This window comes from Manis javanica, chromosome 9, assembly GCF_040802235.1.
Source record: "Manis javanica isolate MJ-LG chromosome 9, MJ_LKY, whole genome shotgun sequence".
In the NCBI taxonomy this organism is placed as follows: Eukaryota; Metazoa; Chordata; class Mammalia; order Pholidota; family Manidae; genus Manis; species Manis javanica.
In genome coordinates this window covers 11,197,836-11,225,245 of record NC_133164.1, presented here as the reverse complement: position 1 = coordinate 11,225,245, position 27,410 = coordinate 11,197,836, and the positions used below count along the sequence as shown (strand labels likewise).

General features: G+C 45.2%; 1 protein-coding gene across 2 annotated transcripts in view; it reads right to left on the bottom strand.

Moving 5' to 3' along the window:
- The window catches only part of STK24 (serine/threonine kinase 24), a 108,861-nt gene that overhangs the window by 48,134 nt on the left and 33,317 nt on the right, over positions 1–27,410 (bottom strand). For both annotated transcript variants that reach the window (XM_037024957.2, XM_037024955.2), the window contains exon 2: positions 18,712–18,942. In XM_037024957.2, the coding sequence (XP_036880852.2) occupies positions 18,712–18,942 (231 nt within the window). The remainder of the gene's footprint in view (positions 1–18,711; positions 18,943–27,410) is intronic.

The following is a 27,410-nucleotide window of genomic DNA, read 5'->3' as shown; positions in this document are numbered from 1 at the left end:
AAGAATTGAAATTTACCATTAAAAAGAGAGTAAAAGAGGCAGAGGATCCCACAATAATACATTTAGGAAACGCTGCATATTAAACCTGCTTAGAGAATCTCAAGAGCTCTGAGAATACTATAACAGAAACCTGCTAAACCCAAAATGGCAGGCCTATTTCATCAGAGAGCACCTACTGTACCTCCAAGAAGGGCACTCCTCCAGAAACGCTACCTTCACTCAAACCTACCCACAGAGCCTTGCCAGCAAGGACCTTTCTGCAACGACTCCTCTCACGCCATGCCCCAGGCCCCTCCCACCCATCCCAATTATGTGCCTGGAACAATAATTAGATTCAGCATACAAACGCTGGGTAGAACTGACTTAATGAAATATAGCATAAACGGTATTAGTGACAAAATTCATTGTTCAAGAGAACAATGGGATGCTCACATTTTTAAATTACACACCTACTGCCACGCATTGTAAAGTCACACACTTCAAGTTCCTCAAGTGTCAACAGCTTTTCTTAAAACATGAGTAAAGCATGCTTATCCTTGTCAAGACTAGCCAATACATTGCCTTTCTAGAACCAGTCTGGTCATTCAAGTTTCTGCTTAAACTCTGAAATAAGAAGACAAGAAAAAAAAAGGGGAAACCACAACAGAGGGTTCCAGCAATATTTATATCCCATTATTCACACCTCTTATGTGTGGTTTGAAACTCGAGTCTCTAATTAACCAAAGTAAGGGAAAACAGCTCAGTTTTGAGGAACCGAGGGAGGGACTGCCTGCACAGCCTCACACGGAGTCCCTGGAGTGGTCGCCAGGAGCAGAAAACACTTTTCCCTCGCAAGGGCCACACCGAGCCCGTGCCCCCCACATGCCCTGGAGGCCCCAAGGCTGGGCATGATGATCCCTCTCTTCTCAGCCAGCAAGGGACGGGCACTGGGAACAGCCAGGAGAGGCAGGCAGAGAACTGGGACAGCACAGGCCAAAATCCACCTCTGTCAAACTTGCATTTTTCAAGTGAAAATTTTTGTTTTTAACTTAGGAGCAGAAAACTACGTTATCTGAATGATAAACTATGAACACTGGGAGCATGTGTAGGACTGTTACAATCAAATACAGTCCAAACGAACATTATCTGACACTGAACAACACGGCTCTGCAATTCCTGTGGTGCAGCAGGTGTGCGAAGAAGGCATGTATGGTCCTCCTCACACACCGTTCCAGTGGCTTTCCTTTCTCCCTCCATCAGTCAGTTCGGTGTCTTTACTAAAAATCTCCACCCTGACTCTCCTCACCTCCTCACCCTCTGTCCCAGGCCTCTCCTGGAGCCTCCAATGCCAATCAAGGCTTTTTTCTTGGAGCTGCTGCCTCAATTTCCAATCTTAAATCAGTGCTGGAGCAACTCCAAGAATGGAACCTGGAGGCCATGCACTGTCTCGTTGCGGCCTCGCTGACCTCCCCATCCTGGACGCGTGCCCCCTCCTGTGTCCTTCAAGCACAACTCCGTGCCCAACTGTCACAGCACTTATTCAGGGGACAACTGCCAGGTTGTCTGTCCCTTTCCTTCACTACATTAAGTCCTGGCCGTGGCAGAGCAGCAAGACTTGATAAGGACAGGAATCAGTGCACCGTGAACTGACGGCAGCAGGAGGAAGCGGGACCTGACCCGAGGCCTTGGAGCCCTGGAAACTGGGTCTCGGGATCAAGGGAGAGCATGACCTTCAGAAGCAAACACAGAAATGATTTCAACACAGTCGTAACAGACAGTTACTGGAGGGAGAGAGAAGCACTAGTAATTTCTTCACGTACATGAAATACCATTAGTTTTTAAAAAGCAAATTCCTGTGAGGCTTACTTGTGGGTAACGACACTCGAGACTGCAGGTAATTAGGGTTCACACACCTCATACTGAATATGCTGGAAATATTTTCCATGCATTTTTTCAATATGGTACAAATAAACCCCAGCTACATGTGCTCTGGGAGCTCCAGTCCTAAACCCAACTGCCAAACAGAAGATCCCATGTTACCAAGAAAGCACTTCTTTAAAAACAAGTGGAAGATGGACACAGCTCTGCACGCTTGTGGTGCATCCAGCAGACAGTTAAGGGGTGCAATAGTTACCTGCTCAAGGAAGAAAGCACCAAGTAGGAGACTACGAATGGTAAAGTCAGAGACTAAGAACATGCCACTCTGGTTGACAGCTACTACTATGGACCAGTTCTAATTTCCTGAATGTGAAATGGAGGCAGAAACTTGATGAAAACCAGAAAAAGTATATCAAACTTGGCACACTATTAAAAGAGGAAGTGAAGTTAGAATTAAATCCACTTAATAACCTTGAGTTCATAACCTCCTGCTATCACAGGAAGTTCACTGATGGTATTGCTGTGTCTCCCTAAGGCTGCCGCCACCCTGCTCACACAATCCAGGGAAGAAAGAGCAAGGGGCTGCAGATGGCTTACGGTGCCTCTTAGAAAGTAAACACAATAATGGGAGACCTGAAATGCAAAAGAACACGTAAGCAGCAGGAGACAACCTTCCTAATACATTCTACCCTAGCCCTGAGCCTTACAAGAGCACAGTGCCAAGTGTGCCCTGAGCAGAAAGGAGATCCTGCCCACAGCTATAAAGATGATCTTAATGGGTTAGAATTAAAAAAAGCAAAAGGTTGACACCAAAGATTTGTCTTATTTAAAAGATGTGTCCAAGTTGTCACAGAGGAAATGTTCACAGCAAGGTTACTGAAACTGCAGTGAAGCTCACCAACCACAGCCGCTAGGCAGCCAGCACCACAGCCTCTGCCTGGCCCGTATCATCCCAGCCACGCAAAATCACTGACTTCTTCAACCTGCAATGGCCAGCAAGTCCTGCTACATGCAAACACGTTCTCCTCCTTATTGTCAAAAAGGGAAATGTGAGGTCTCTTCAGAAAGTTATAAAGATCAATTTCAACGGCCATACTTAAACGTCCCAAGTTTAACATTCAAACAGTGAAAATGAACCTTCACGCACAGATTTTCCCAAGTTAAAATTTCTCTTCTTTTTAACCCTGCAACCTAAGCCCTTGATTGAAGACAAAAACAATTAAGACAACAAAAATATGCTAGAAAACACATTCATCTATTCTGATATCTCTACTCTCTTAAAAACAAAGCAGCACAGCACAAGAAAGAAAAGTCTCTGCCAACAACAATCAATCTTGTCCAGGGTTACAACCCATTTTTTTTATGGAAATGTAGACTTCTGGTCCACTGTGCCTTCCCTGGGTCAAGATCTGGAGCAGCACCTTCTAGAAAGTTCAGGGCTTAGTCTCTGAAATTTGCACGTGCCTGCATGAGACTCAGCCTCAGGTCTCACCACAGTAGTTAACAGCAATCCATGGATCATTTCTCCTCTAGTACAAAGAAGGGAAACAGACTCTGCAACTTGTCCCCAGATGGCAACAGCGGCTCTCACAGTAGCTAGAATTAAGCCAGTATGTGGTGAGAGACAGACAGAAAGCCATAAAGGGCTGACCACAAGTGCAGGAACACCATCTCAAGGGAATTCCTGCCCTCAACCAGGAGAGCTGCCACAGCTGCCTTTCACTCCACTCACTTCTAAGCCCCATGAAAGAAGGGCTGTTTGCTACATGAGGTGGCTGAACCCTAACTTTGGCAGGAAGCAAGAGAAAAAGCCTCAGGTCCTCTGACCACGGGTGACATGGTGTGGACAGAGGTGAAGCTCAGGACTGCTGAGGAAGGCACGTGCCTGTCTGGGCAGCACCAACAGAGCAGCTTACCTCCGTGGAAGTCTGTCGATGTCAGGGTCAAGTGCCCACTGTCCATCGGGCTGCCATCCCTTTGAGGAGAGGGAGACATTGATGGGAACCAAAGGATCTTCTAAAGGCAAGTTCTTACTGCAAGCTGGCCCAAAGGTCCCTGCAATCAAAGAAATCATTGTGGTTTTCCATTTGGCATATTTATGCCCCCTTTCTTCTAGGGACAAGTCTATCTGCCTCTGAACAGACCTCAACTTTCAAAAAGGAAAGCATCCAGAAATATAGACTGACCTAGGGGTAAGGGAGACGAGAGGCAAGAAGGCATTTCCTTCTCAAAGAAGAGACACAAATCAATTGCTGCTTTTAAAGAACCACCGCTTTCTACCAAACATGTCAACACAAGCCAACTCCAATTCATCCCACCTGTTCAAAATATGAACAATAACTCCAAAATCCATGTGCCACTGTATACCAGCCTTGGCCAGAAGAGAAAAGGCTTGTGTGTAAACAAAGTAGGTAATTAGGTTTCTCTAAGTAATGGACTATAATCAACGTTGCCATTGACCTATCTCTACTGATTCCATTTATAATGACAGGGAAAGGTCACTAGATCCAATTGAAGCATATAATCAGAAAGCTAATCTCATATTAAGTCAACCAAAAATCATCAGAAGTCAGTAAACTAAGTAATTCAGTGTAACAATGCTTGGTCTACTTAACAGGTTATATAAATTGTTTTTAGCCATTCAATCTGCCCTAAGCCAACAGCCGCCAATGCCAAAACACCAACACTTCCCAACTAACCGTACAGCTAGCAAGGCTAGTTGTATATGTTCTATTGTCTGTCATCTCAGTGTCCTTTCTTTTACAAAATCCTCTTTCCATCAGGCAAAGAAATGCCTGGAGAAATCAAGATACTGTTTATAGTTATTTGTGCAAGCATACAAAGAAAAAACATTGTACCCACAATTTTATGAGGGAGAAGGCTTCCGTGTTTTAAAAGTTTGATTCAAGTATGTATTTTAGATATGCAGTCATAGAAGGGGGAGGAAAGTCACCTACAAATTAATTTGCTCCCTACAGATAATCATCCCAACAGGGACGAAAGGCCTCTCAAACATACCACTAACCTTTGGGTCTGATAGATTTTCAAATAGCAAACATTTAAACCACCTCATTCCCTCCTGAAATGCCCAGAAACAAACTCCACATCCATCAATCCTTCAGAGTCCAACAGGTCTCAACTGTCAGACAAAAAAGCCACGTTACCCCCAAGGACTGCCCAAGGATGTTAGGACGAAGAGGAGACACAGCGGTCCTCAGGAAGCACTCAGCTTTGCAGAAAACGGTCTGTTGACACAGTATTTCCCCCTTATCCATGGTTTCACTCTCTGCGGTTTCAGTTACTCACAGTCTGGGATGGATCATCAGAAGGTCCTCAGTAGCCCAACATTATGTCACACTGCCCATGTCATACACCTCACTTGATCTCATCACACAGGCATTTTATCATCTCATTACAGGAAGAATAGAGTACAATAACACATTTTGAGAAAGAGAGACCACATTCACATAACTTCTATTCCAGTGTATTGTAATTGCTGCATTTTATTACTGTTGTTTTTAATCTCTTACTGTGCTTAATTTATAAATCAAACTTCGTCATAGGTACGTAGTGTAGGGGGAAAAAAGCATATATAAGGCTCAGTGCTATCTGCTGGTTTCAGGCATCCACCGGGGGTCTTGGAATGCATCCCAGGGAGTAAGGGGGACTACTCTAAGTAACGGGAATGGCTCTAAGGAGAAGGAACATAATTAATCTCTGCCAGATCGTTTTATGAGCCACCACAGAACAATCACGAGTGAGGAACAAGGAAGGAGGTGCTGACAAAGCTGCAGGGCCACGAAACCAAAATGGGATTCTTGGCAGAGACGGAGGAAGCAAAGGGGCAGGAGGGACACGGGCTGCCTGCAGGGATCCAGGGACAGCTCTGGCGGCTGAAGGAGCTCCCAACTATTAAAAGGGAATCCCACTGCCCAGCTGCGTAGGAGAGACTTTTGGGCATTGACTAGACTTCTGAATCTATGCCAAAACGAGCCATGGCTACTGGAACAAAATCAAACTAACTCATTCCCCAACACATACAATGACCTACAGAGGTGAACATCATCTGTGCCCTGAAGACTGAATAAAACTATTAATACACATGTGAAACTAAATAAAGGAAACTTCATTTCAAATGGAGTGGGGCCAGAGAAGACAAGCAGTGACTCTCAGCATCTTACTATGCTGATGGACAGTGAATGTAATGGGGTACATTGGGGGAACCTGATAATATGGGTGAATGCAGTAACCACAATGTTGCTCATGTGAAACCTTCATGAGACTGTACATCAATGATACCTTTTAAAAAAAAAAAAAAAAAAAGGAGTTGGGAGGCCAGATGGTGAGCTCTCACACTGTACCACTTGCAGCCCTTTGCAGACCCAACCGGAAGAGGGCCTACTTTACTACCCCAGAAGGAAAATACACTCCCCACCCAGCAACAGCCCAGCCAATCACGAAGTGTCACAATTCAGCCCATGAAAAGCCACTACACTTCCAATAGCCACCCCACTCCCTCCTTTCCTGTGAGCATTCCTCTCTCTCTCCTGACTCGCAGATGGCTTTTGCTATGGCTTGCTTGTCCCAAAGTGCAACTCCTTTGCTGTTCCCAAATAAGCACATTTTGCTGCTAAAATAACTAGCTGTTTCACTTTTAAGGCCAAGATATGATAGGCAAGACTTTCTCCTGTTGAACTATCCAAAAAATAAGGCGACCTAGTTCAAGGCAAGGGTGAAATGGTGGCCTTGGACCAGGGGCATAAAGGTTCACCTTCTGGCAAATTTGCTCAAGCTTCCAGTGAGGTTCCAACAGCCCACGAAGGCAGTGCTCACAGGTAAGTGTTCCCCAAGGAGGGTGATGGCAGAGAGCAGAGACATTCCAAAAACAGCAGGTCCAAGGACAGACCCACCCGAACTCCTTGCCAGAGGCCCTTCTGGTTGATCCGTGCAGCTAACAACTCCTCCCCACTCCACTGATGGAGGCTCTTGGGAAGCCCACCTTCTCCCAGCCCCAGAGGAAAATCCTATTTGGTGCACCAAGGAGGCAGCTGACTGAGGTATCTTTCCAAGACCAAGGACTAATGCCAACAGCTGACAGGCCCAGCCTGAGACGAATGAAACAAGGGAGGTGGCCCAAGGAGGCTTCTGAGAAAGGTTTCCTGCACCTGAAGAAGAAAGCCCTCCCAGAGAAAAACAGCCCTCCATCTACCCCCCAGGCAAACCCACGACCCTGAGGACTGCACCGGGAAAGGAAAGAACGAAACTGGATTCTGGTGATACCGCTGACCACCAATTTGTGACACTACGGCTGCCCTTCTGGAAGTTCAGCTGTGGAAAGAAATGCGCGACCTACTGTTGACACCCCTGAGTGGGTGTTTCCTCTAACACTGAAAGCCCTTGGTGGCAATTACCTTTGCTTGGTCTCTACTGACCCTACAGGTCAGGGGTCTCCACCTTTGACCTCCCATCAGAATCACCTGTGGAATTTTTAATACTTCCATGGTCTAGGCCATAGCAGCGAACAAAGAAATCAGAATCCAAGGTGGGGCCAGGCCCCAGGAGAGTTTAAGCTCCCCAGGTGATGCCCTGCCAGCAAGTGATCAATCACCCACCCGAGGGGAGAACAGGGGTGCTTACCGTGCAAAGGTAAGCTGCTCTTCCAGAACTGAATGGTTCAGCACATGTGAAACGGGCTAACCTACTGACCAGCCATCTGAACTGCCCCCTGCACAAGGGGGGATAAGCTACTGGAGAGACAGGGAACACCATCAGGAAAATGGGGGACAAACAGCTGACAGGACTGATCAGGGACAAGGGAGCCACTGGTGGACCAGGAAGGACGCCCAAAATCCCAGCCCAGCTCCCCCACTGTGATGTCAGGGAAAAGGAAATCCTCAAGTTCTCCATGCTGGTTTGCTAATCTAGAGAGTAAAAATTGTACGGCCAGGGCCTCTCCAAGGTGCTTTCCTACTTAATAATATGATCCTAATTTCTCTGTGTAGAGAAAGACTGACTGGTGAGCTAAGCAGAATCAGAAACTGAAAGGAACTGGAAAGATCAACGTGTCCAATCTTTTTATTTTGCAGATGAGGACACAGGGCCAAGATTAGATGACCACACTGCTGCTTTAACTGGAGTCAGAACCAGATCTTCAGAGACAAATCTCCAGATCTCTAGAGCTTGGGGTCAGAAAGGCTAGAAAAGAACAGAGAAGAGATGGGCGAACCTTGCCCCCTTTCTAACAAGGTCTCCTCGCTCACTCCCCTGTATTTCCCAAAACCAAAGCTGCATACCTTTCCCCAACCCTCAAACCTAGAATTCCAAATCAAGCTGGAGCTGCTGTATCCCGCAAACCTACCTGGCCAAAAAAGCAGGAAGAAATGTACCAAAGTGGACATTTTAAAGCCAACATATGAAGTGTTTAAAGTCAAAGTATTACAGTAAATTCAAAACCATAAAAAGCCGCGTGGCTCACACCTTGGCAGTCCAAACCACCCAGAATCCTTCCTTCCTCTCCAGAGCCTCGGCCACTTGGAATATTCCCCAGTTTGTCTTGGACAGTCCCCAGCAAAGGGAGAAACCATTCCAAGTTGCATACATAAAACAGTGACCACAAAGAGCCACAAGTAAGCCCCTGGCCTATTCCAGACACAGAAACTGCCTACCAACTGGAGACACCTCCTGGAACTCAACACACAAGCCAGTGCACAGTGTTTTCAGTTTAGTGTCTTTGAGCCAGGTTATGGTCCTCCACAGCCGGAACCCAGCAAAGGTTTAGGAGTCAAGATGCAGAAGAACTGCCAGCACAGAGGCCTGAGTTAATAACTCAGTAATCATCAACTGAACAGGTGGCTAAAATTCTCTGCCATGACCAGCTAGGAAGCACTGAGGAGGGAACAGGTGATGCGGCCTCTGCAACAGCCTATTTTCCAAGGCAAGCTCAGGTTCTATTTCTCTGTTCCATCTGTGAGCACTGCACAAAACTGCAAACTGAAGTAACAAACTGCCTCAGAAGAGGACAGCAAAGTTCTTTGCTAATGAAACCAGCTCTCTGGTCCTCTTAGCAACATCGAGTCAAGCAGACTTTCCATTTCATGAGCCAATTTCCTCTGAAGTCGGAAAAGGCACCCCTTAGATCCAGACAACTGCCATCTATTTACATGAAGATTGGAAGAGAAAAATGACATTATACAACTATCGTCAAAACTACAGAAAAAAATTATGTGCTACAGTTTGCTTTAAAAAATTCCTTTAACTAGGAATAGAAACAGACTGTTGATTTTTTAAAAAAGGTAATAAAGGCTACACATCAAAACTCTATAGCAAACACCACACCTACTGAATAAAAACTTAAGATGCATTTTAAAATAAAAAACAAGAAAGATATATCCTGCCTGTAACTACAGTCAACACGGTACTAGAGGTCACGGCTAGAACACAAGCCATAAGATGGTCTTCAGGATGGAAGGGAAGACAGAAAACTATCACTGTGCATAAGCCTAGAAATCAAGAGGTCAGCAAGATTACCAGAAATAATGTGAAAAAAGTCACCATTCCCTTAACTAAGCAATAACCAATCAACATGTCATTGAAAACAGCAATAAAAACTGTGTCTAGCAACTGACCTATGAATCCACACATCTTTACAGAGGAAAATATTTTAACTTGAATAAAGCTCACAAATGACAAACAAAAAAGACAGGCATTCATGTTCAAGGTTGGGGGCTTAAGATATTAATTCTCTTCAAAATCAATTTTAAATTTCAGTAGGATTTTAAACAGGAAATACACAAACTCATTCTAAGCCTTACATGGAAAAATAAAGGTCTTCAGAAACCTCAAGCACTTTTTAAAAATAGCAAAAGTTTTTGTATGCAGAGGTGAATAAGACTACCCTTTCTTAAGATATTTAAAGTATTAATGCTTAAAGCCAAGGTAGTAATACTTCACACACACACAACACACATACACACACCATGAATACTACTAAATACTAACCCAGGAACAGAACACAAAATCCAGAAACAAGCCTAGATATAAATGAGACCTTGATGTGGAACAGCATCACACAGTGGGGAAAGGATTATTTATAAAGTAGTAATAGAAAATGCATCCTAATACAAGGAGAAAAATAAAATTCCTACCTCAAACTGTTAAGTCAGATTACAGATTTGCATGTATATAAGGAAAACTATAAAGCTAAATACTGACACATGCTAAAACACAGATGAACCTCGAAAACATGATGTTAAGTGAAAGAAGCCAGTCTTAAGAGAGAGACCACATATTGTAGATTCCATTTATATGAAATGTCCAGAATAGGGAAATCTATAGACAGAAAGTCAATCAGTGGTTGCCTAGAGATAGAGAAGTCGGAGGAAAATGGCAAATGACAGTAATGGGTGTGGGGTTTCTTCCCGGGGTGATGAAACTGCTCTGAAGTTCACTATGGTGGTGGCTGTGCGACACAGTACACCGCTCAAGAGTGCCTTTTAACAGGTGACTCACATGGCATGTGAATTCAAGCTCCTTAAAGCTGTTTTTAAAAAGGGAAAAGTAGAGAAAGAAAAAAAATCTCCCACTGTTTGTGTGAGTGTAAACTGGTTAAAGCTTTTCTGAACAAGGTAGTATTAACTAAAGTAAGTGTTCTACCCCAGAGTATATAATCCAGAGGGCAAATGGGAACAGTAAGAGTCACATGAAGAGATACTCCAACCTGTGAACCACTAGAGAATGCAAATGAAAACCACAAGGAGCACCATGACACCCCTACTAACACAGCCAACCTGATAAACACTGGCACTGCCAAGGAGGTATGACCAAGAAGGCAAAATGATGAGAATGCAAAATGGTACTAGCCACTATGGAAAATTAACACACACTTACCATAGGGCCCAGCAATACCACTTCTAGGTATTTATCCTAGAGAAGTGAAAGCTTATATTCCTACAAAAACTGTGCATGGATGTTCACGGCAACACGATTCCCGGCTGCCAAAATCTCAAAACAACCCAACTGCCCTTCAATAGGTCAATATGGGACGCACCACACACAATAAAAAAACAATTTGATACACACACAAGTGTGGATGAATCCCAAATGCATTATGCTATCTGAAAGGAGTAAAAGGTGGTTCCATTTATATGAAACTTTGACAGTCGCATGGAAATACAGTGACAGAAAAGAGATGAATGGCTGCCAGGGGCTGAGGAAGTGGATGGGGGTCAGAATTCTTTGGGATGTTGGGATGGTTCTGTCTCCCTGCCTGGTGGCGGTTTTAAGTCTATATATGTTAAATATATGCGTTAAAATGCTTAGAGCTGTAAGAATTGTACACCCCAAAAAGTTAATTTTACTGTGTGCCAATTTTAAAAAAACTATGTGGTAGGGAAAAATAAACACACTCCATACACATGGCAGCATTTTATCTACTGAGCGCACACATCCTACAACATGACAAAACCTGTGGTACCAGAGGAAGGGTGTGAGGGTGAAGGATGAAATAAAATGATCAAAACAAGGGTCTTACAAACACCAGTGATGCTGGTGCCCCAGACTGAAAAAGATGAAGCTCAACTCTCCTCATGTGAGCTACGGAAAGTGGAAAAGGGAGAAATAGCATAAGAAAATGACCACCACCTGATGTAACAGAATAAAATAGGCCATTTCACCTGCAAGGTAGTTCACCCAAAGTCAGAGAGGACACAATGGAAGATCTCTGCTTTAGCACTAAATGACATTCCCTTTTAAAATACAATGACTAAAAAAAAAACCTTAACACACACACTAAAAAAGAAAAGAAAGCAAGGTATCGGCATCTCGCTTGCTTCCTCATTAACATTAAAGTAACGGTCAAGGTCAAAAATAAAGCCAGGTAAGTATTTCTGAGCTTGGTCATCAGCAGTTTGTTAGAGAACACGCAATGTTAAGAGAGTGAGGGCCCCCAGGTACACAGCACGACTCCAGTTATTACACAGTGTCTCGGGGAATATTAACCATGCAGCAAGTAAGCCCACAAATGTTCAAAGAATCATACTTCCCGTTAAGCACCCTTTGGTGAGGCAATGTGCCCTCTCATTCTGGTGAACTGCACCCACGGGAATCCAGACCAGCACTGCTTCCGACCGCTTTATTAAAGAAAGCCGAGTTCATAATGACCACTAGGCAAGAGAGGGTCACAGTCAGTACTGGGGTAAATAGTACTTGCTGTGGACAAGCTTCTTCAGCCCAGTAATGTTCCAAGGACTCCTACAGCATTGGTCCCATCTTATGTCAGAAACACAGTAACCCAGAGAAGCATCTTTCAGATCCCACCATCCCCAACTGCTTCCTGAGATCTCGCAGATTCAGAGCCTAGCCTACGAGGTTGGACAGTGTAAAATCAACATCCTGAGTCTGGACCCATCCTGCTCAAAAACGCTCACACTTGGTCTGGCCACAAAAATCACACGAGCGTAACTTGGTCTCTGAAACTCTACCCAAAACAGCCCTTGGGATATTCCAAAAGCCCTACCACCAGCCCTGGAAATACCATCCTCTCTACCCACAGTCTGGGACAAAAGTGCACTGTTGGTTCCAAGGGGCAGCATTTCCTCAGTGGTGGCGCCGTGGACACTCGGGCTGGGAGGCTGGGGGGCCCCTCCAGTGCACTGCAGGGTGCACGGCAGCATCCTGGCTCCCCACCTACTAGATGCCAGCAGCAGCCCTGGCCAGTACGACGGCTAAAAACGTGTCCACACATGGGCACGTGTACCTTCAGTGCCAAGGCAGTTGGCAGGAGGTACAGAAGAGTGTGAGGTGGCTCAGCCCCTCTTCCCCGTTACAACCACAGAAATGCCTCGGGCTACACGGGGACTTCTGTCTGGGAGAGTCCCTGACTTTCTTCTCGGGCACTTTAAATCTGGCTTCTTGACTCCGGTTCAATTAAGCCACAAATCATCTCTCAACATGTACTGTACCAGCAGGATCTTATTTTCACCATCTCAGTGAAAATATCATGGGACGCTTTGTCTTCAAGAGTAGGAAAGACATGAATGAACAAAGAACCTGCATGTTTTTATAAGAATCCCTGCGGCAGAGGAGAGTTTATACATACCAGGCATGAACTCAAATGCTTCCCCAAACTAATAACCTATCTTTACTTCCAAAACCGGGCGTCCCTGCCAGTGGGGGATTTGCCAAGGTGCGGTTGGGAGAACAAAGTGTGGGTGAAGATAAAAATTCAGGTGTGTCCTAATGGACATGTTTATTATGATTAGCTGCACACACCTCTCCTCTGAGAGAGAAGAAGTCCATGACATTATAATACAGTGTGGGCAAGGGAGAGGCCACAGTTTGGGTTTGGTTTTTTTTCCAGAGATAAAGCAGAATAGGATGATTACACTCTACTGTCCAAACCTAGATATTTCTGAAAGTCCAGGATGACTATTCATAGTCGTCCCAGGACAAGCAAAGATCGTGGGGGGATGGTGACCTACCCAGCAGCCTTGCTCACAAACATGCCAGCCCTTTATATACCTTTTCAAAATTTCTTTTCCTAAGGGTAAAATGATTGGTTTTTCTATTTCATCAGGGACTACTATTTTCCCTTTGAGGAAGGAGGGTAAAAAAAAGACAAAGCAGAAGTCAAAAGAATATAACTTTTAAAACTTACCCCAAAATGTATCTGCAAAGTACACAGTGTAATCAACCCTTTACCAGAATAATCTGTACTTAGATCAAGCACTGAAGTTTCCTAAAACTCATCTAGGGACTTAGGCATGTGTTTCTAGTGAATCCAATGGGTAAAACTACCCTAAAATTTTTTAGGAACTGAAGAAAACTACTGTCAAGTTGGGGATCCGAATCCACTGCTGGTAACTACTCATTCCATGGATATACTTCCTTAATATTGATTCTACACACAACTAACACAAGTAAAGGTTTGATAAACAGGCTTTTTTTTCAGGTTTTTGCCTTGCACCTGATTTTCTCTGGTTAAACCAGCTTGACGTATGAGAGTATTAAATAATTTGTTGTAAAAGAAGATGATAAGCCTGATTTTTAGTATGCTACATAATCTGTTTTTAAGACTCATGAATTTTGATTCATTGGCACAGATGACTTAAAAATTGTTGAACTATCATTTGCTAAAAAATCTCCTACATGCCAGGCACTTTACCTATATAATCTCAGTCTTTTTAGTAACACTCATAAGTTTATCTGCATTTTATCTCTGAAGAAATCAGCAGCCTGAAGAACACCCAGATAGTTAAGTACCTAGAGCACCAAGATCCGAGACTAAAAATTCTGGCTTTAACTCTAAATGAATCTTGAAGTAGAGATTCTAAAAGTATTGCCATCGCCGCAAAATAAAGCTGAGAGGTTAGTGCTGCTGGGCAGCACCTAGCATGCTGCATATAAAGAACGGCTTTGCACGCTGTGTGACACCATGCTGCCCCATCTCAGTCTCGTGTCTTCACTGCCCAACTGAAAATCCAAACGATCCCCTCTCTTCTGCTCACCACCCACAGAAAACCAGCCAGCAACCAGCAACACACACACGTAAAGGTTTCTTTATGAACCTGTGGGCAGCATTTTTGTGGCAGAAAACTCCTGTGCTATAATAGGTGGGACACTGGGGCTTCTGGTACATATTCTAGCTGGTTTAAGTTCCCCAAAATTAAACGCTTAAAGCACAACGAATGAAGTTTCTCCTATGGCACTGTAGTAATCTTCAAGACCTTTCGAGGCCTCAGATTCATCAATATAAATGTTAGTGCTCACTGTCTGCTGAATTATTCCATCTACTCCCTCAATTGTTATATTTTTTATTTTAACCTTTGGGGAAAAAGCATGCTACACAGCAATTCTGTGATTTGGTAACAGCCACATAGTTCACATCAACTCCACTCTCCTGACCTTCAGCAACATTCAATATATTTAGACCACTTACCTATTGTTTTTAATCTCTTTTTCTAAACTAGATGATTGAAACCAACACACAATCATGAGACCTTTCAATGCTGTCACAGTAATGGAGAAACCACTTTCTTTTAATTTCCTCTTCACCCAATTTGCCATGTAAAAGTCTGAACACAAGGTAAAATCCTAAGGCCCCTCTCTCCCATCACAACTTAAGGAACTAAGCAATATTATCTCCGAGGCAATGGGGAGTTTCTAAAAGGGTAACAAAAACCACATAAAACACAATTATTTTCTACTTTGTGTCAAAGACCTGTTCTTCTTATGTGTCAATTTAATTTGTTATCTTACTTGACAGTTCTGACTATACCAATTTAAACTTCATAAGCCCACCCTCCTCAGGGAGGGTCTTCCCCTGAGCCAAGGAATTTCATGAAAACTCTATACAAGATCAGTCAGGCAGAATCATGGGACCAGATTTTTGTCCTGCCCAACTTATAATAGTTAATTAATGTTGTTTAAAAATAGCAGTTCATTATATTTTAAATCAAGTTAGAATCATCTTTCACATGGTTTAAGAAATTAAGGGCAACTTTTCAGAAGGGTGATTTTTTCTAGAAGACAATCTGCCTCGTCAACTAAATAAGGCACTATAGACAAAATCATCAAAACTTTCCATCTGTCCTATCCTATCATGGACAAATCATTCCATGAGTTATTCCACTTCCTTTCATAGAGTAAGTGGCTTTGGAAAGGCACGGTGAGCACCAAGTCCATTTCCTCTTCCATGAAGCACACGGCTAGATGCCACTTCCCAGCCCCTCCTGAGTGAGGTGTGATCGTGTGACTTGAGTTCTGGCCTGGGGAACGTGGGCAGAAATAGTGTGCTCTATGTCCAGGCCTGGGCACATGACAACTTCTCACAGGGACCCCCATTTTTTGCCTCCATGTTGGCTTTAGGGCAGAGAAACACAGCCACGTAATGGAAGACAGAAGGAATAGCAACAAGAGAGAAGGAAGCTCTGCAATCACTGTCAGGAGGAAAACCTCCCACAAAGCACAGTTATCAGTGAGCAAGAACTATGTAACTTCTGTTACATTTGAGCCATTATATATTTAGGGGGTTTACACTATCAGCTGACATTATGTTAACTAAATAAATTCACTGGCCCACTCTAGATCAAGGATAGGTTGACCTGGAATGTACGTTCTAGAATCAGTGAGTCAGGCAAGAACAGGACATACCAGTGGAATCTCTGAATATGTACAGTCAAGGTAACACCATGTTTGGGCACAATGAAGCAACAGACTCCGGAATGCAGTAAAACTCCTGCTGAGGAGCTGAGGTTGAAGAAGATAACTTTTGAACCACTGATCCTTAATTCCCATAATTAAATATTAGCTGGTATGAATCAGCAAACGTTTGTAAGGATCTCTTCCATGCTTCCTTTGCCACAGGTACCACGATTCCTATTAAAACACCACCTCAGCATACCACATGAAACCCAACTCTGAATTTACTATAAAACTATGGTGGAAATCATTTCACAAAGGGTATTAAGTGGTAAATAGGTAAGAGTCCAAGTTCAGTTTCTTCAGCTGTTGGTGACCTTTGCTTTCCCGTCTCGAAATTACATATGCTCTCCTCTTGGATCACGAAAATGATGACACGTACAGTGCACCCCTTCCTGCCCTACCAAGACCCGAGCTGGACGCGCCTCCACAGCGATGGTCATGGTTATTGTTGGCACTCCTCCTCCTTGCTTTGGCCTTGGTGGGTATGTCCCTCATTGCAATGTGACTTTCAGAGATGAGGTATGAATAAATTCAATCAGTTAAGACAGGAAATTAACACTCAGTATCTTCTACATGCCAGGTACTTTCACATACGTAATTCCATTTAACTTGGTGACCATAATTTTCTATTTTACAATAAACTAGGTAATTTAAAAAAAACACCCGGTCAAGGCCACACACCAGGAGAAGCAAGATTCAAGTCCAGGACATTTGGCTCCAAACTGACTCTTTCCATTTAAATCCTGCAGTTCACCTATGACATACTGCCATCCTTTAGACTATGAATAGAAAAAAAGGATTACCACTTAATTTTGATTTCCTTTAAATATTCATTTTAGTGAATCAATGGTTCTAGAAAATGTCCCTACTTCCTCTTACACCTTATTATCACATTTCCACAAACTCACAACCTGCACTATCCCTTTTGACCACGCAGAAGGTATAAGCTGCAACATGGAGAATTTAGAGGACAACCCAAGGACACGAGGAGGCCAAGTCTTACATTATCTGGGCTTATTGCTGCCCCCCTCCCTCAGGAAATAGTTGTTTTTATCTATGAAGTGTTGGTTTCCACAAAAATTAGTTCATAATTTTTTCACCAAATCTTAAGATTACCAAGACTCTAATTTGAAAAATTTTACATTTCTAAGTTCAGTAAAACAAGAATATGTCAAAAAACTTGAAACACAAAGAATATTCTTAAACTTTTCTTAGTCGTATGACGTGGTAACAATATCTAAAAAATGGTCCCATGCACAAGTGCTGGGCATAGAAGCCACAGGGCATAAATCTGCAAAGAAGTAAAAAGCTAACCTTTTCAAACAATATGGTTTCTCTCTCACTTACCAACTTTACGTTTCCCTGTATGGCCCTGGAATATGGCTGGTTAGCCAGAGACGGGTAAGATTCCTCAAGGGAGGAACAACCTAAGACAGGCACAGTCACATGGGGGCCATCAGGTGAGAATTTGGGGATCAACAGAGGTGAGGCTCAGAAACTCACCCCCCCTGCTTTGAGAGAAATCTTCTGCATCCGTGGATGTTTTGCTGCCCTTGTCTAGCTTAGATTAACACATAGTCTACAGGCACACACCTGGTCATCTACATTTGCCCTCTTACAGCACTAAACTATGTTTTCTACCTTTATCTTGCATCTACCTACCACTTCAGCATTTTATTAAAAATAAAAATAATAATAAAGGGAGAAATGTGGGATCCACATATAAATCAAGTACAAAAATCAAACGAATATTCATATTTGACCTGATTGTTTATAGGTCATAATGCGTGATCAAAACCGAAAGTTTCTGTGATGAATGCCCTTGTACTGTTCACCATGTAAGAATTTATTCACTATGTAAGAATTCGTTCACCATGTAAGAACTTGTTCGTTATGCTTCAGAAGATTGGAGACTGACGAGAATTAGGCTTGAGATGGATTAATGATTGTACATTGAGCATTGACCCCCCATACTGAATTTTATTGTTGTTAACAACCATTTGATCAATAAATATGAGAGATGCCCTCTCAAAAAAAAAAAAAAAAAAAACGGTCCCATGCAGGACTGGAAACCATTTTTTATACTGTTCTTTCTCACTTAAAGAACTGCGTAAAGATCAAGGACAAATTGTAGTGTTGTATGACAACTACTCTTTTATTTAAGTGATTATTTACTTACCTGGAATTCTTTAAAGTAAATTGTAGATAAACTAGCTCACTAAGCAACATTATCAGTTCTCAACAGTTTTTAAAAACAACATTAAATTAAACCACATTTGATAATGGAAAATATCAGAAGACTAATATTCTTAGGTTAGCATGAGTTATCTTAAACCATGCTAAAATTAAGTGATTCACAGTTACTGTTCATAACAACATAATAAGAAATGCATGTTTGATTACAAAGTCCCACACAGAAATACTCTCCCTTGTTTGAAAGGGAATTTCAACAAACACCTTTACCAGAAATATATTTCTATAGGTGACATTTCAGATGATAAAACTTTCAAAGCAAGGTTCTTTTCGCTCGCAAAGGTCAGAACAGTTCTCCTTCCTCTGAAAACCTGCTGTGCCATTAAAGTCCTGCACGTACACTGCTCACATCTCAGCCAAGTGCTGTGTCATGGAAAACTGTTGTTTATTTTTAAGCCTTACCTTCAGATAGGATCCATAATATTTGGTTACATAGGGACTGTCACACTGACTCAGCACTGTGATTTCTTGTTGAATGTCCTCTATCTCATCTTCAGCTTCTTCCAGATCAATGATTTTTATGGCAACTACTTTCTGAGTCCGATTGTCAATGCCTTTGAACACCTCACCAAAAGAGCCCTTTCCAATTTTCTCCAGTTTTGTAAAAAGCTCTTCTGGGTCTGCTTTTAGGTTCTGTAGGAGAGAAGGAAAGAAGGGAAACTTCAATAACTCACAGAACTGGGACTGCTTTTTTTCTTTTATTCACCTAGATCAATTTTTCAAGGACTGATTGGTCTTCAACAGAAGTTCCACTTTTCTTCCCACCCTCCCCTGCATATTTTCTAAATTTAAGTTGATATATATTAAAGCAGGTTAACTAGCTCTGTCACATAACAGGAAAACAACTTTATACCCTAACTTAATTGTCTTGTAACAGGCCATGTTTTAAAGTCCAACAAATACAGTCCTATGCAGCTTTACTTAGAGCTACTACCTTGGCCTAAATATCTGAACCAGATCTCAGGAAACAATAAGCAACCTGTTTTCCTCTGTCATGGAAATGCTTTACCTTGAAATAGCTTCTAAAAGCCCTTAACCGTGAACATGACTAGTTGAAAATACACAGTGAACATTCTGGGGACTCCAATATCTGTCCTAACATCAACCTGGCCAGAGAGAGAGGTCTGTCAACAACTGAGATTTCAAATGGGCAGCAAAACCTACCTGTCATCCCCAGGGGGTGTGTCACAAACTGAGGGTCAGAACTGACATTTAGCAGGAGGCCTACGGATCACATCCCACCATGAGCAACCGCCCAGCCCGAAGCCAGGGGCACCAGTATGCAACCCCTAGAGTGACAGGACGCTGGGAGCTGCCTCCCAGACAGACACACCTTCTCTGAAAAACACTGCACACGTGCGCAAGGGGACGCCTTGCAAAGGCTGATTTTGCAAGCCCACCAGTTCTTCAAAGAAGCTGAGGTATTACAGAAAAAGGAGTAAGGGGAGGAAGAAGGGCTGAAAAGGAGGAAGAACACAATCAGAGGCCCAGAAAGAGGAGGCATCACATTGGGGGAACCTGAAGGGTCACAGGCACAGAATTCCAGCAGCCCTGAGTGAAATGAGCTTGTGGGCTGACCAGACGCTAACCACAACCTTGCTTTCCAAGGTAAAACACATGGAGTTCTAGCAGTGCTTTTCAAGAACTGCTGACACCCAGCCAGCCTATGTCCAACGTGGTAGCCCACACAGAGGGTGAGCCGCTGGGAAACCAGGCACCCCAATAACCACATGCTGACGTGAGGGGTGTCACTGAGGGACGTGAACACAGGCCCCACTTTGAGACTGCACACTGAACAGAGTAAAAGCTCACAAAAATCCGCCAACCCCATCAGTAAAAATGAGCAAAGTGAGTGAGGAATGCGTGCTGGGGTTGGTTACCCGGAACCCAGACACAGAGACCGTGTCTGTTTCCAGCAGCAAGAAACTCTCCTGTTCTCACGCCCTTTCCTTACCTCCTTCCCCGTCGCGGGAGGGCAGGAGGCCCACCTCTTCTTTAAGGCCAACCCCAAAGGCTGGGCCTTTGAATCCATCCTCTCCTGCAGGATGTGGCTGCAGCAGTAACCCTCTGCCACTCAGCCCTCTGCTGCCTCTCTGCCCTTGGCAAAGCTCAGGGCTCTCCGATTTAGAAAAACAAAAACACCTTACTTCACTGGTCACCCTCCTCCCTTTCAAGTTCCCTGAATGTCGTCATGTTGTCCGACCTGCTGGGGACCCTGCCCTCGCGGTCAATGCCACGGTCTGGCTCCCGCTCAGCCACCACCCCTGCCGCACGGAGGGTCTCATCCTCCTCCAAGAAGCCCTCCGCGCAAGCTGTCCAGTCCTCGACATCTACAGCCCGCTCTCCACTCATCTTACAAGCCCAGTTCCAGAAGAGCCTCCACCTACGCTAGACCTCACTACATTCATTCCCCTAACAGTGCCATCCCAGGCCTCCTGTTTCTCTACTTGTCATATGATTTCATGGCTTGGGACCGTTTTCCCCCAGCCTGGCTGGTCAGAATTACCTGGCACACTCGAGAGATCCCAAAACACACTCAGTCACACATGGCGCTCCATAATCCACATTTTTCAGAGATGTTGATTCTAATGAATAGTCACCTTTGAGGAAATGCTGTTTTAAATTATAGTGTAGAGTGTGATTTCAAATTGCTAGCTCTGGCCCTGCCTTTTGAGTTTTAATTCCTAGAATCAATTACTTACTAGGTATCTCTTTCTACCTGAACATCTCAAGCTCGATCTATAGGAACTGGATTTGTCGTTTGAACCCCTGCTGAAAGTGGCGGTTCTCCCACAGAGCACTGCCTCCTTTGCTAGACTATCAGCGCGGGGAATTGGGCGTCCATGCCATATTCACTTCCACACCCGTGTCTCTGGGCACAGTGACAGATGGTCAGTAAATGTCTCCTGAGTAGTAAGAAAACCCCAGCCATACGCTGGTGCAAACAGGATCCAGGGCGGACACTGTGAAGAATATCCTAATTCAGAGAGCACAGTGCCTGGGGGAGGAAGAATGGGGAGGACAGCACCTCTGGCTAGGGAGGGATGAGATGGCTCAAGCTGTTTACACCCTCAGGAGCAGTGATTCTCAGGTCTTCAGAGCATGAGAATCACCTGGCAGGCTTGTTAGACTACTACCGACGGCCTGGCCCCACCCCTGGGATCTGCTGCGGTACATCTGGCACGGGGCCCATGAACGCCCAGGCGACGCAGATGCCGCCGGGCAGGGTCCACACTGAAAGCCACTGTTCAGAGACCTGGGGGACACACAAGGCAACCTTGACGAGCCAACACGGCTCTAAAAGGGGGGTGGGTTTTAGTGTGCTAACCTGACCCCCCTTCGTTAACTGCCCCATTCCCATACTAAGAAATCAGTGGCAGTTCCTTTTTGAGACTTAATAAAAAACAAAGCCAACAAGAATTTAGCCAAACTCCTATAGTGTTCGAGATGACAGTGAAAGAGATTGTCACAAAAGTAACTGCCACTCAATCACACCTCTGTGTTCATACCCCTTTGCAATGTGATTGTGGCATTCCTCCCAGCAAGAAAGAGTCTATGTCCCATTCCCTGAATCTGGGCTGGCCTTAGGATTTCCTGTGATGGTGTGTTTTTCCAAGGTTAAGCCTTAAGAGGCCCTGTGGCTTTGGCCTCTGCTCCCCTTGAATGCCTCCATCAACAAGTAAAGCGGCCTGGGCTGCCTGTTGGAGCGGCCACATAAAAAACCAAGGCACTAGCCACACACCTGGGCCAACTGCAGACACCCAGTGTCCTCCTGTCCCTGCTGAGCACAGGCAGCACCTCTCCAGCTGACCGCAGGCACAAGAGTGAGCCCAAGTGAGACTGCAGAAAACCCCCAGTCAACCCAAGCACACAGGAGAAATACTGAATCATTACTGCTTTAGGCCACTAAGCTCCGGGATGATCTGTTACCAAAAAACAGGCAGCAGAATTCAAGGGAGAGCACAGATCACTGACCACTGCCGGAAAAGTGTCCAATCCTGGGGAGGAGGGCAAGTGCAGAGATGTTCCACACTCTGGAGAGCAGTGTTTCCTTTTTAATAAACTGCCTGCCCTTCCTTTGCCTAGTCTAAGGCAGCTGTTTTCCCAAAGCTCTGCCAACTGCCCCCAAGTCCTCTTCCCACAGCCTGCACCGGTAAAGCAAGCACAGGGGCTCCGTCCCCGCCGGCCCCAGTACGCTGTGGCATTCCACACTGCCACTGTGAGAGCAGCTGCGACGAGCTAAAAGCTGGCCCCAGTGAGAAGGGGAACACCTGCTAGTACAGGGACAGCAGGGCCTTCGCAAGATGGGCTTTCTGCCCTTTGGCAACTCGGGCTCATGCTCATCACTACGCGGCGTAGCCTCACGGCCGTGAGAGAACCAATGCCAACAATGACCTACTTCGAGGAACTTCGAGATTCCGCTGCCAGTCTGTGCACTGAGGAAAGCAGAGCTCCTTGGGAGGAAAGGTGCCATTTTGCCAGCCATGTTGAGAATTTTCTTTTCAGAAAGGTTTATGCTGAGCTAAGCACAGGTCATCATCACAGATAAGGCAGGCCGGCGGGAGCCTCACCTCACCAGGCGGCCTGCCGGAGTCCCCAACGAGCGCCAGCAGAAGTCAGGGCACACAGCAGCTCAGCCTCCTCTGAGGCAGTGGGTGGTCAGCACCCCCCACCACCACCACATTCACCTCTCCTTGGTCAAGGAGGCTGGGGGTGGGAGGGATGGGCTTGGGTGCTGCCTGCTCAGATCCCAGACTCACGGCTCAAAAATAACAATCAGATGCCCAATGCAACTTCCCACTCAGGCAGTTGAAGATCATTTCAAGGCAAAGAAGGAAGATCGGGCTTCTCACGATGAAGAGGTATGAATCTCACTTACATGCTTATTTATGTGACCCCATAAGCCACACAACAAGTCTTAGTTCCCTCCTCAGAGGGAAGGGTTAAGAGGGCTGAGAAATAATAGGAAGAAAGGATTCTCTGTGGATGAATAAATGCAACTGGCAGTAAGCAGGCAGCGCCCCCCACCAGCAGCGGCTGACACTTCCAATTTCCAGCGTAATGTCTGCAGTAGCAGGTGCTCAATCCTGACATACTCTCTCTTCACAGCCTCAAAACCCTCACCATCCATATCGAGAAACAGACCAACCTCCCCTGGGAGCCTCAGGATTAAGTGAAAATGGCACTTAGCTCCCCTTCTGGTGGCCTTACCATCTCATCTTCTTCACCGCCCTTTCACGATGACACCCCCAGGCTATCTGACTCTATAAACTTCAGTCAGCTAAATTCTGGGCCTTCCTAAACACTCACACCTTGTCTTGTTTATTTTAATTACAAGACTGAGGGAAACCATGGCACTTGTTATACTATCATATTACGGTCAGGATCTTAAAAAACCGACCAAAGTAAGTGGAAGGTGCACCCCAGAGGCAAGGCCATGCATGGGTGAAGGCTCTGAAAATGCCCAAAGCCCCTTCCCAGCCAACCCGGGGAAAACTTCACTGGGCTCGGGGATTGTGCCAAGAGCCAAAAAGCCAGGGAAAGTGCTCCAGATGAATCTAGAATCAATGGTTTCACAGCAGTTTCTCATGATTACATGGAAGTTTCCAGACAGCCAGCTACCCAATAGCCTAGAACCTCCCACTAGAGGAAGAGAACAAATGTGTGCACAGCACAAGTGGCTGTCACGCTGCCCCACAGCACAGAGAGGACAGGCCACCTACACCCCTTCGAGATTCCTCCGAAGAGAAAGTCCACGTGTGCAATGACCTGCTCCCCACCCCAAGACCTAGAGAAGTTTCAAAGCTGTACCTTTCTGGAGCTCAGGCACCCACAATAATTCACTGTATTTCATAATCCCTTGAGGGAATTCATTAAAATAGTTCTATGATGATTTAAGTAGTTTATTATTTTTAAACCTGAACAGCTATTACTGTTTTCTTTCAATTGTTCCTGGCAGTGAAAAATGCATCTGGCATCACCATCCAACTTTCCAAGTTACTCGGCTCCAGAGGTACCACTTGCACAGTCATACCACACTGCACCACTTGGGGCTGAAACCAAGCTTTTCTGTTTTTCCCTGAAAAGAAAAAGGAACTAAGTTTGACGTGGCTCTAATACTTGCTACTTACACATCACTGTTCCTGCAGCAAGAGAAAAGGCGACATTGACCAGGGACAGTGAGCAGGGGACAGGTGTGCCCACCCCGCTTCTGAGCTCGGCAGGCATCCCTCATCAATCATGCACCTTTCTCCTCCAGGAGCTGAACTCAGCCTCTGAATCCCTCCCTCACCAGCACCCAGGGCAGCCACCCCCAGATCAGTCAACGTCACACCAGTGGAACCCACCTGCCAGCCAGGCGTAGCCCTACCACCAGCATGCCACCTTATCCTCCATGCCTGCCCAGCTTCCCACTCCAGGCTTTCCCCATGTTCCACTGTTAATAGCGTCACCATCTGCCATTTACAAAGCGGAAACCATGTTCACCTATTCTTCTCTTACCCCTCCATGCGGTTCCCCTGCCACGCCCCTGGCTGACCCCACACCCTGGCCCTCCCTCACAACTGACCCACCTCAAGACCTTCCCATGCCCTGCTTGCAGTCTAGCTTCCTCAAAACTCATGGTTTTCCTTCAGTGCTCAAAACATCTGGGACAGCGTACTATCTAAAGAATGAAGTCACAAATGCTTACCGTCAATCTAAACCCCCAGCTCTAGTCCCACTTTCTGCTACCACCCCCACTTATCTTCCTGTCACCCAACTTCTGTCTACAAGCACTAAGAGTTACATCTGTAGGACTGAATTTTAGAAAATTCTCAAAGTGAACCAAATGCTAGAGAACAGGTGCATGGTGCTGGAGGCAGGTAGGGGGAGGGATGACGGGCAAGGGCTAACACAAGCAGAATCTCTGAGCTGATGGAACAGTTAGTTCTGCATCCCAACTGTGCTTGTGTATTGGAATCTACACAAGTGATAAAACTTCACAGAACTATACACCCCCCAAAAAAAGAGCATGCAAAACCGGGGGACATCTGAATTACAGCCTGCACCTGAGTTAGCAGCACTGGCCAACACCAATTTCCTGCTTTTACAGGGTAAAACAGTTCACCAGGGGAAAGACAGGTGAAGGGTACACAGGAACTATGCATTATTTTTGCAACTCTTCTGATTCCTAAACTATTTAAAAATAAAGTTATTAAAAATTCTACAAAATGTTTTTTTTACTTATAATCTCAACTTTGCGTCCTTCTACACCTTATTTTTCCTGACCCAAAGAAGCCACTATTATTTCACTATCATAGGTGGAAAATCCATTTGCTGTTTGAAACCCACCCAAACCTGACAACTCCCTCCAGCAAAGGCAGCAGGCCATCCCCCTTCTCCCAGAGCACATTCTTTACGCTGAGGACGGAAAACTGCATTTGCAACACTTTACAAATTGCTTTCCCCCCTCAAGATTATGCTCTAGCACTGAAGAACATATCTTACCTTTTTGCCAGCCTAACCCACCAGATGAGGCGAACAGCATGGGTACCTGCAGACAACCTCTTCGGAAAGCAGCCTCAGACAGACCCGCATTACTGAAAACAAACACTAGGCCCAAACTCAGAGCTTTACATGGAGGAGACAAGAAAATACAGCCGTGGCCCAGGAAACTGTGAGACCCGGTGTGCACCGCCAGCCGCTTTGCTCTGCCTTTGCAGAATCTCTCATCTGGGGCAGCAGCTACTACACGGCCTGCGAAGGAAGACACTGAAATGCCACCCTCACTCAACCCTGTCCTTCTGGATGCTTATCTGCCAAAAACTAGGGCTTCTATGGGGCCATAGGTACTTGGAGGCTAAACACAAGTTCAGCTCAGCCCTGCCAAATCACTACCGAGCTACTGAAACACCCTGCCCGGTTTCCACACCTGTAAAGTGGGATGACACTTTCCTTGGATGTTGAAAGGATAAAATATGGTCAGGTAATCTCCTTACTGCTAAACAGTAAGTATTTAATAAATAGAAATGGTTCTTGTTGTCGTTCATTCTTTCTGACAATACTTGATCAAGATTCAATAGTTTCTTAGAAGGCTTTCACTTGAACTAGAGCCAGAAGGAAAACCCCGATCACCTAAGTCACAAAGCAGCATGCTTTCTATGGCCAGATCCAAAAATCAAACTAAATGAGGCCTTCCCTCCCTCAGGGAAGGGACACGGGAGTTCTCGGAGGCCTGAGTGAGCTTCCTCAGCAACACAGAAGGAAGTATCTGCAAAAACTCCTGAGGCAGAGGCTGACCCCCAAGATGCCACCTACTGGGGTGGGGGTGAGGGGGTCTGATCAGAGAGCCCCGAGGTCAGGGTGGTGTTCCACACTGATGCAAAGACCCTCCCCGCCGAATTACAAGGCTCTTAGGTCTAAGAAATAATGCTAGGAGCAATACACAAAAGATCACAGCTATGAGAACCTTCCATACAACTTTTCCACTTGCTTGTAACGGAGACTCCTGCTCGACCCCTCAGACAGACAGAAGGCTCTCCTCCACAGGTGGTCTCAGGAGAGAGACTGAAGATTCGCCGCACTGAAGCAACTTCACATGGAAAAGGAAAGCAGGCCCGGGTCCGGCAGAACTGCAGCAAACAAGGAAGACGCGAAAGGCACTGGCCTGGGGACACAGCCCCCCAACAGCTTGTCGGGAAGTCCCTGTGGTCCAGACAGAAACTGTTACGGTTTGTGAGAGAGAAATCCTGCTGGGCATTTTTGAGCAGAGACTTGAACCTAAGAGATCGTCTTGGCCAAACAATGTGAAAATGTGAATGCCTGGACAGCTACATCGTGACGCCCACAGGACCTGGAGTCCTGGAACCCTGGGCCCTCAGCAGGTCCCAAATAGGGCGAATGCTGCAGTCGGAGGCCACGAGACTCCTGGGTCTTGGATGTACCGCAGGCAGAAGGAAGCCATAAGGAAAATTAAGAAAAACTACAAAGCAAGAAAAATTACCTACTCTGAAGGTACTGCCTTCATTTTACAGTGGGAGTATGCCTGTCCAAGGACACAGTGGCTGTGACAGGCCCTGAACTGGAACGCATGGCCGTCTGACACCAAGTCTGGGCAAGTT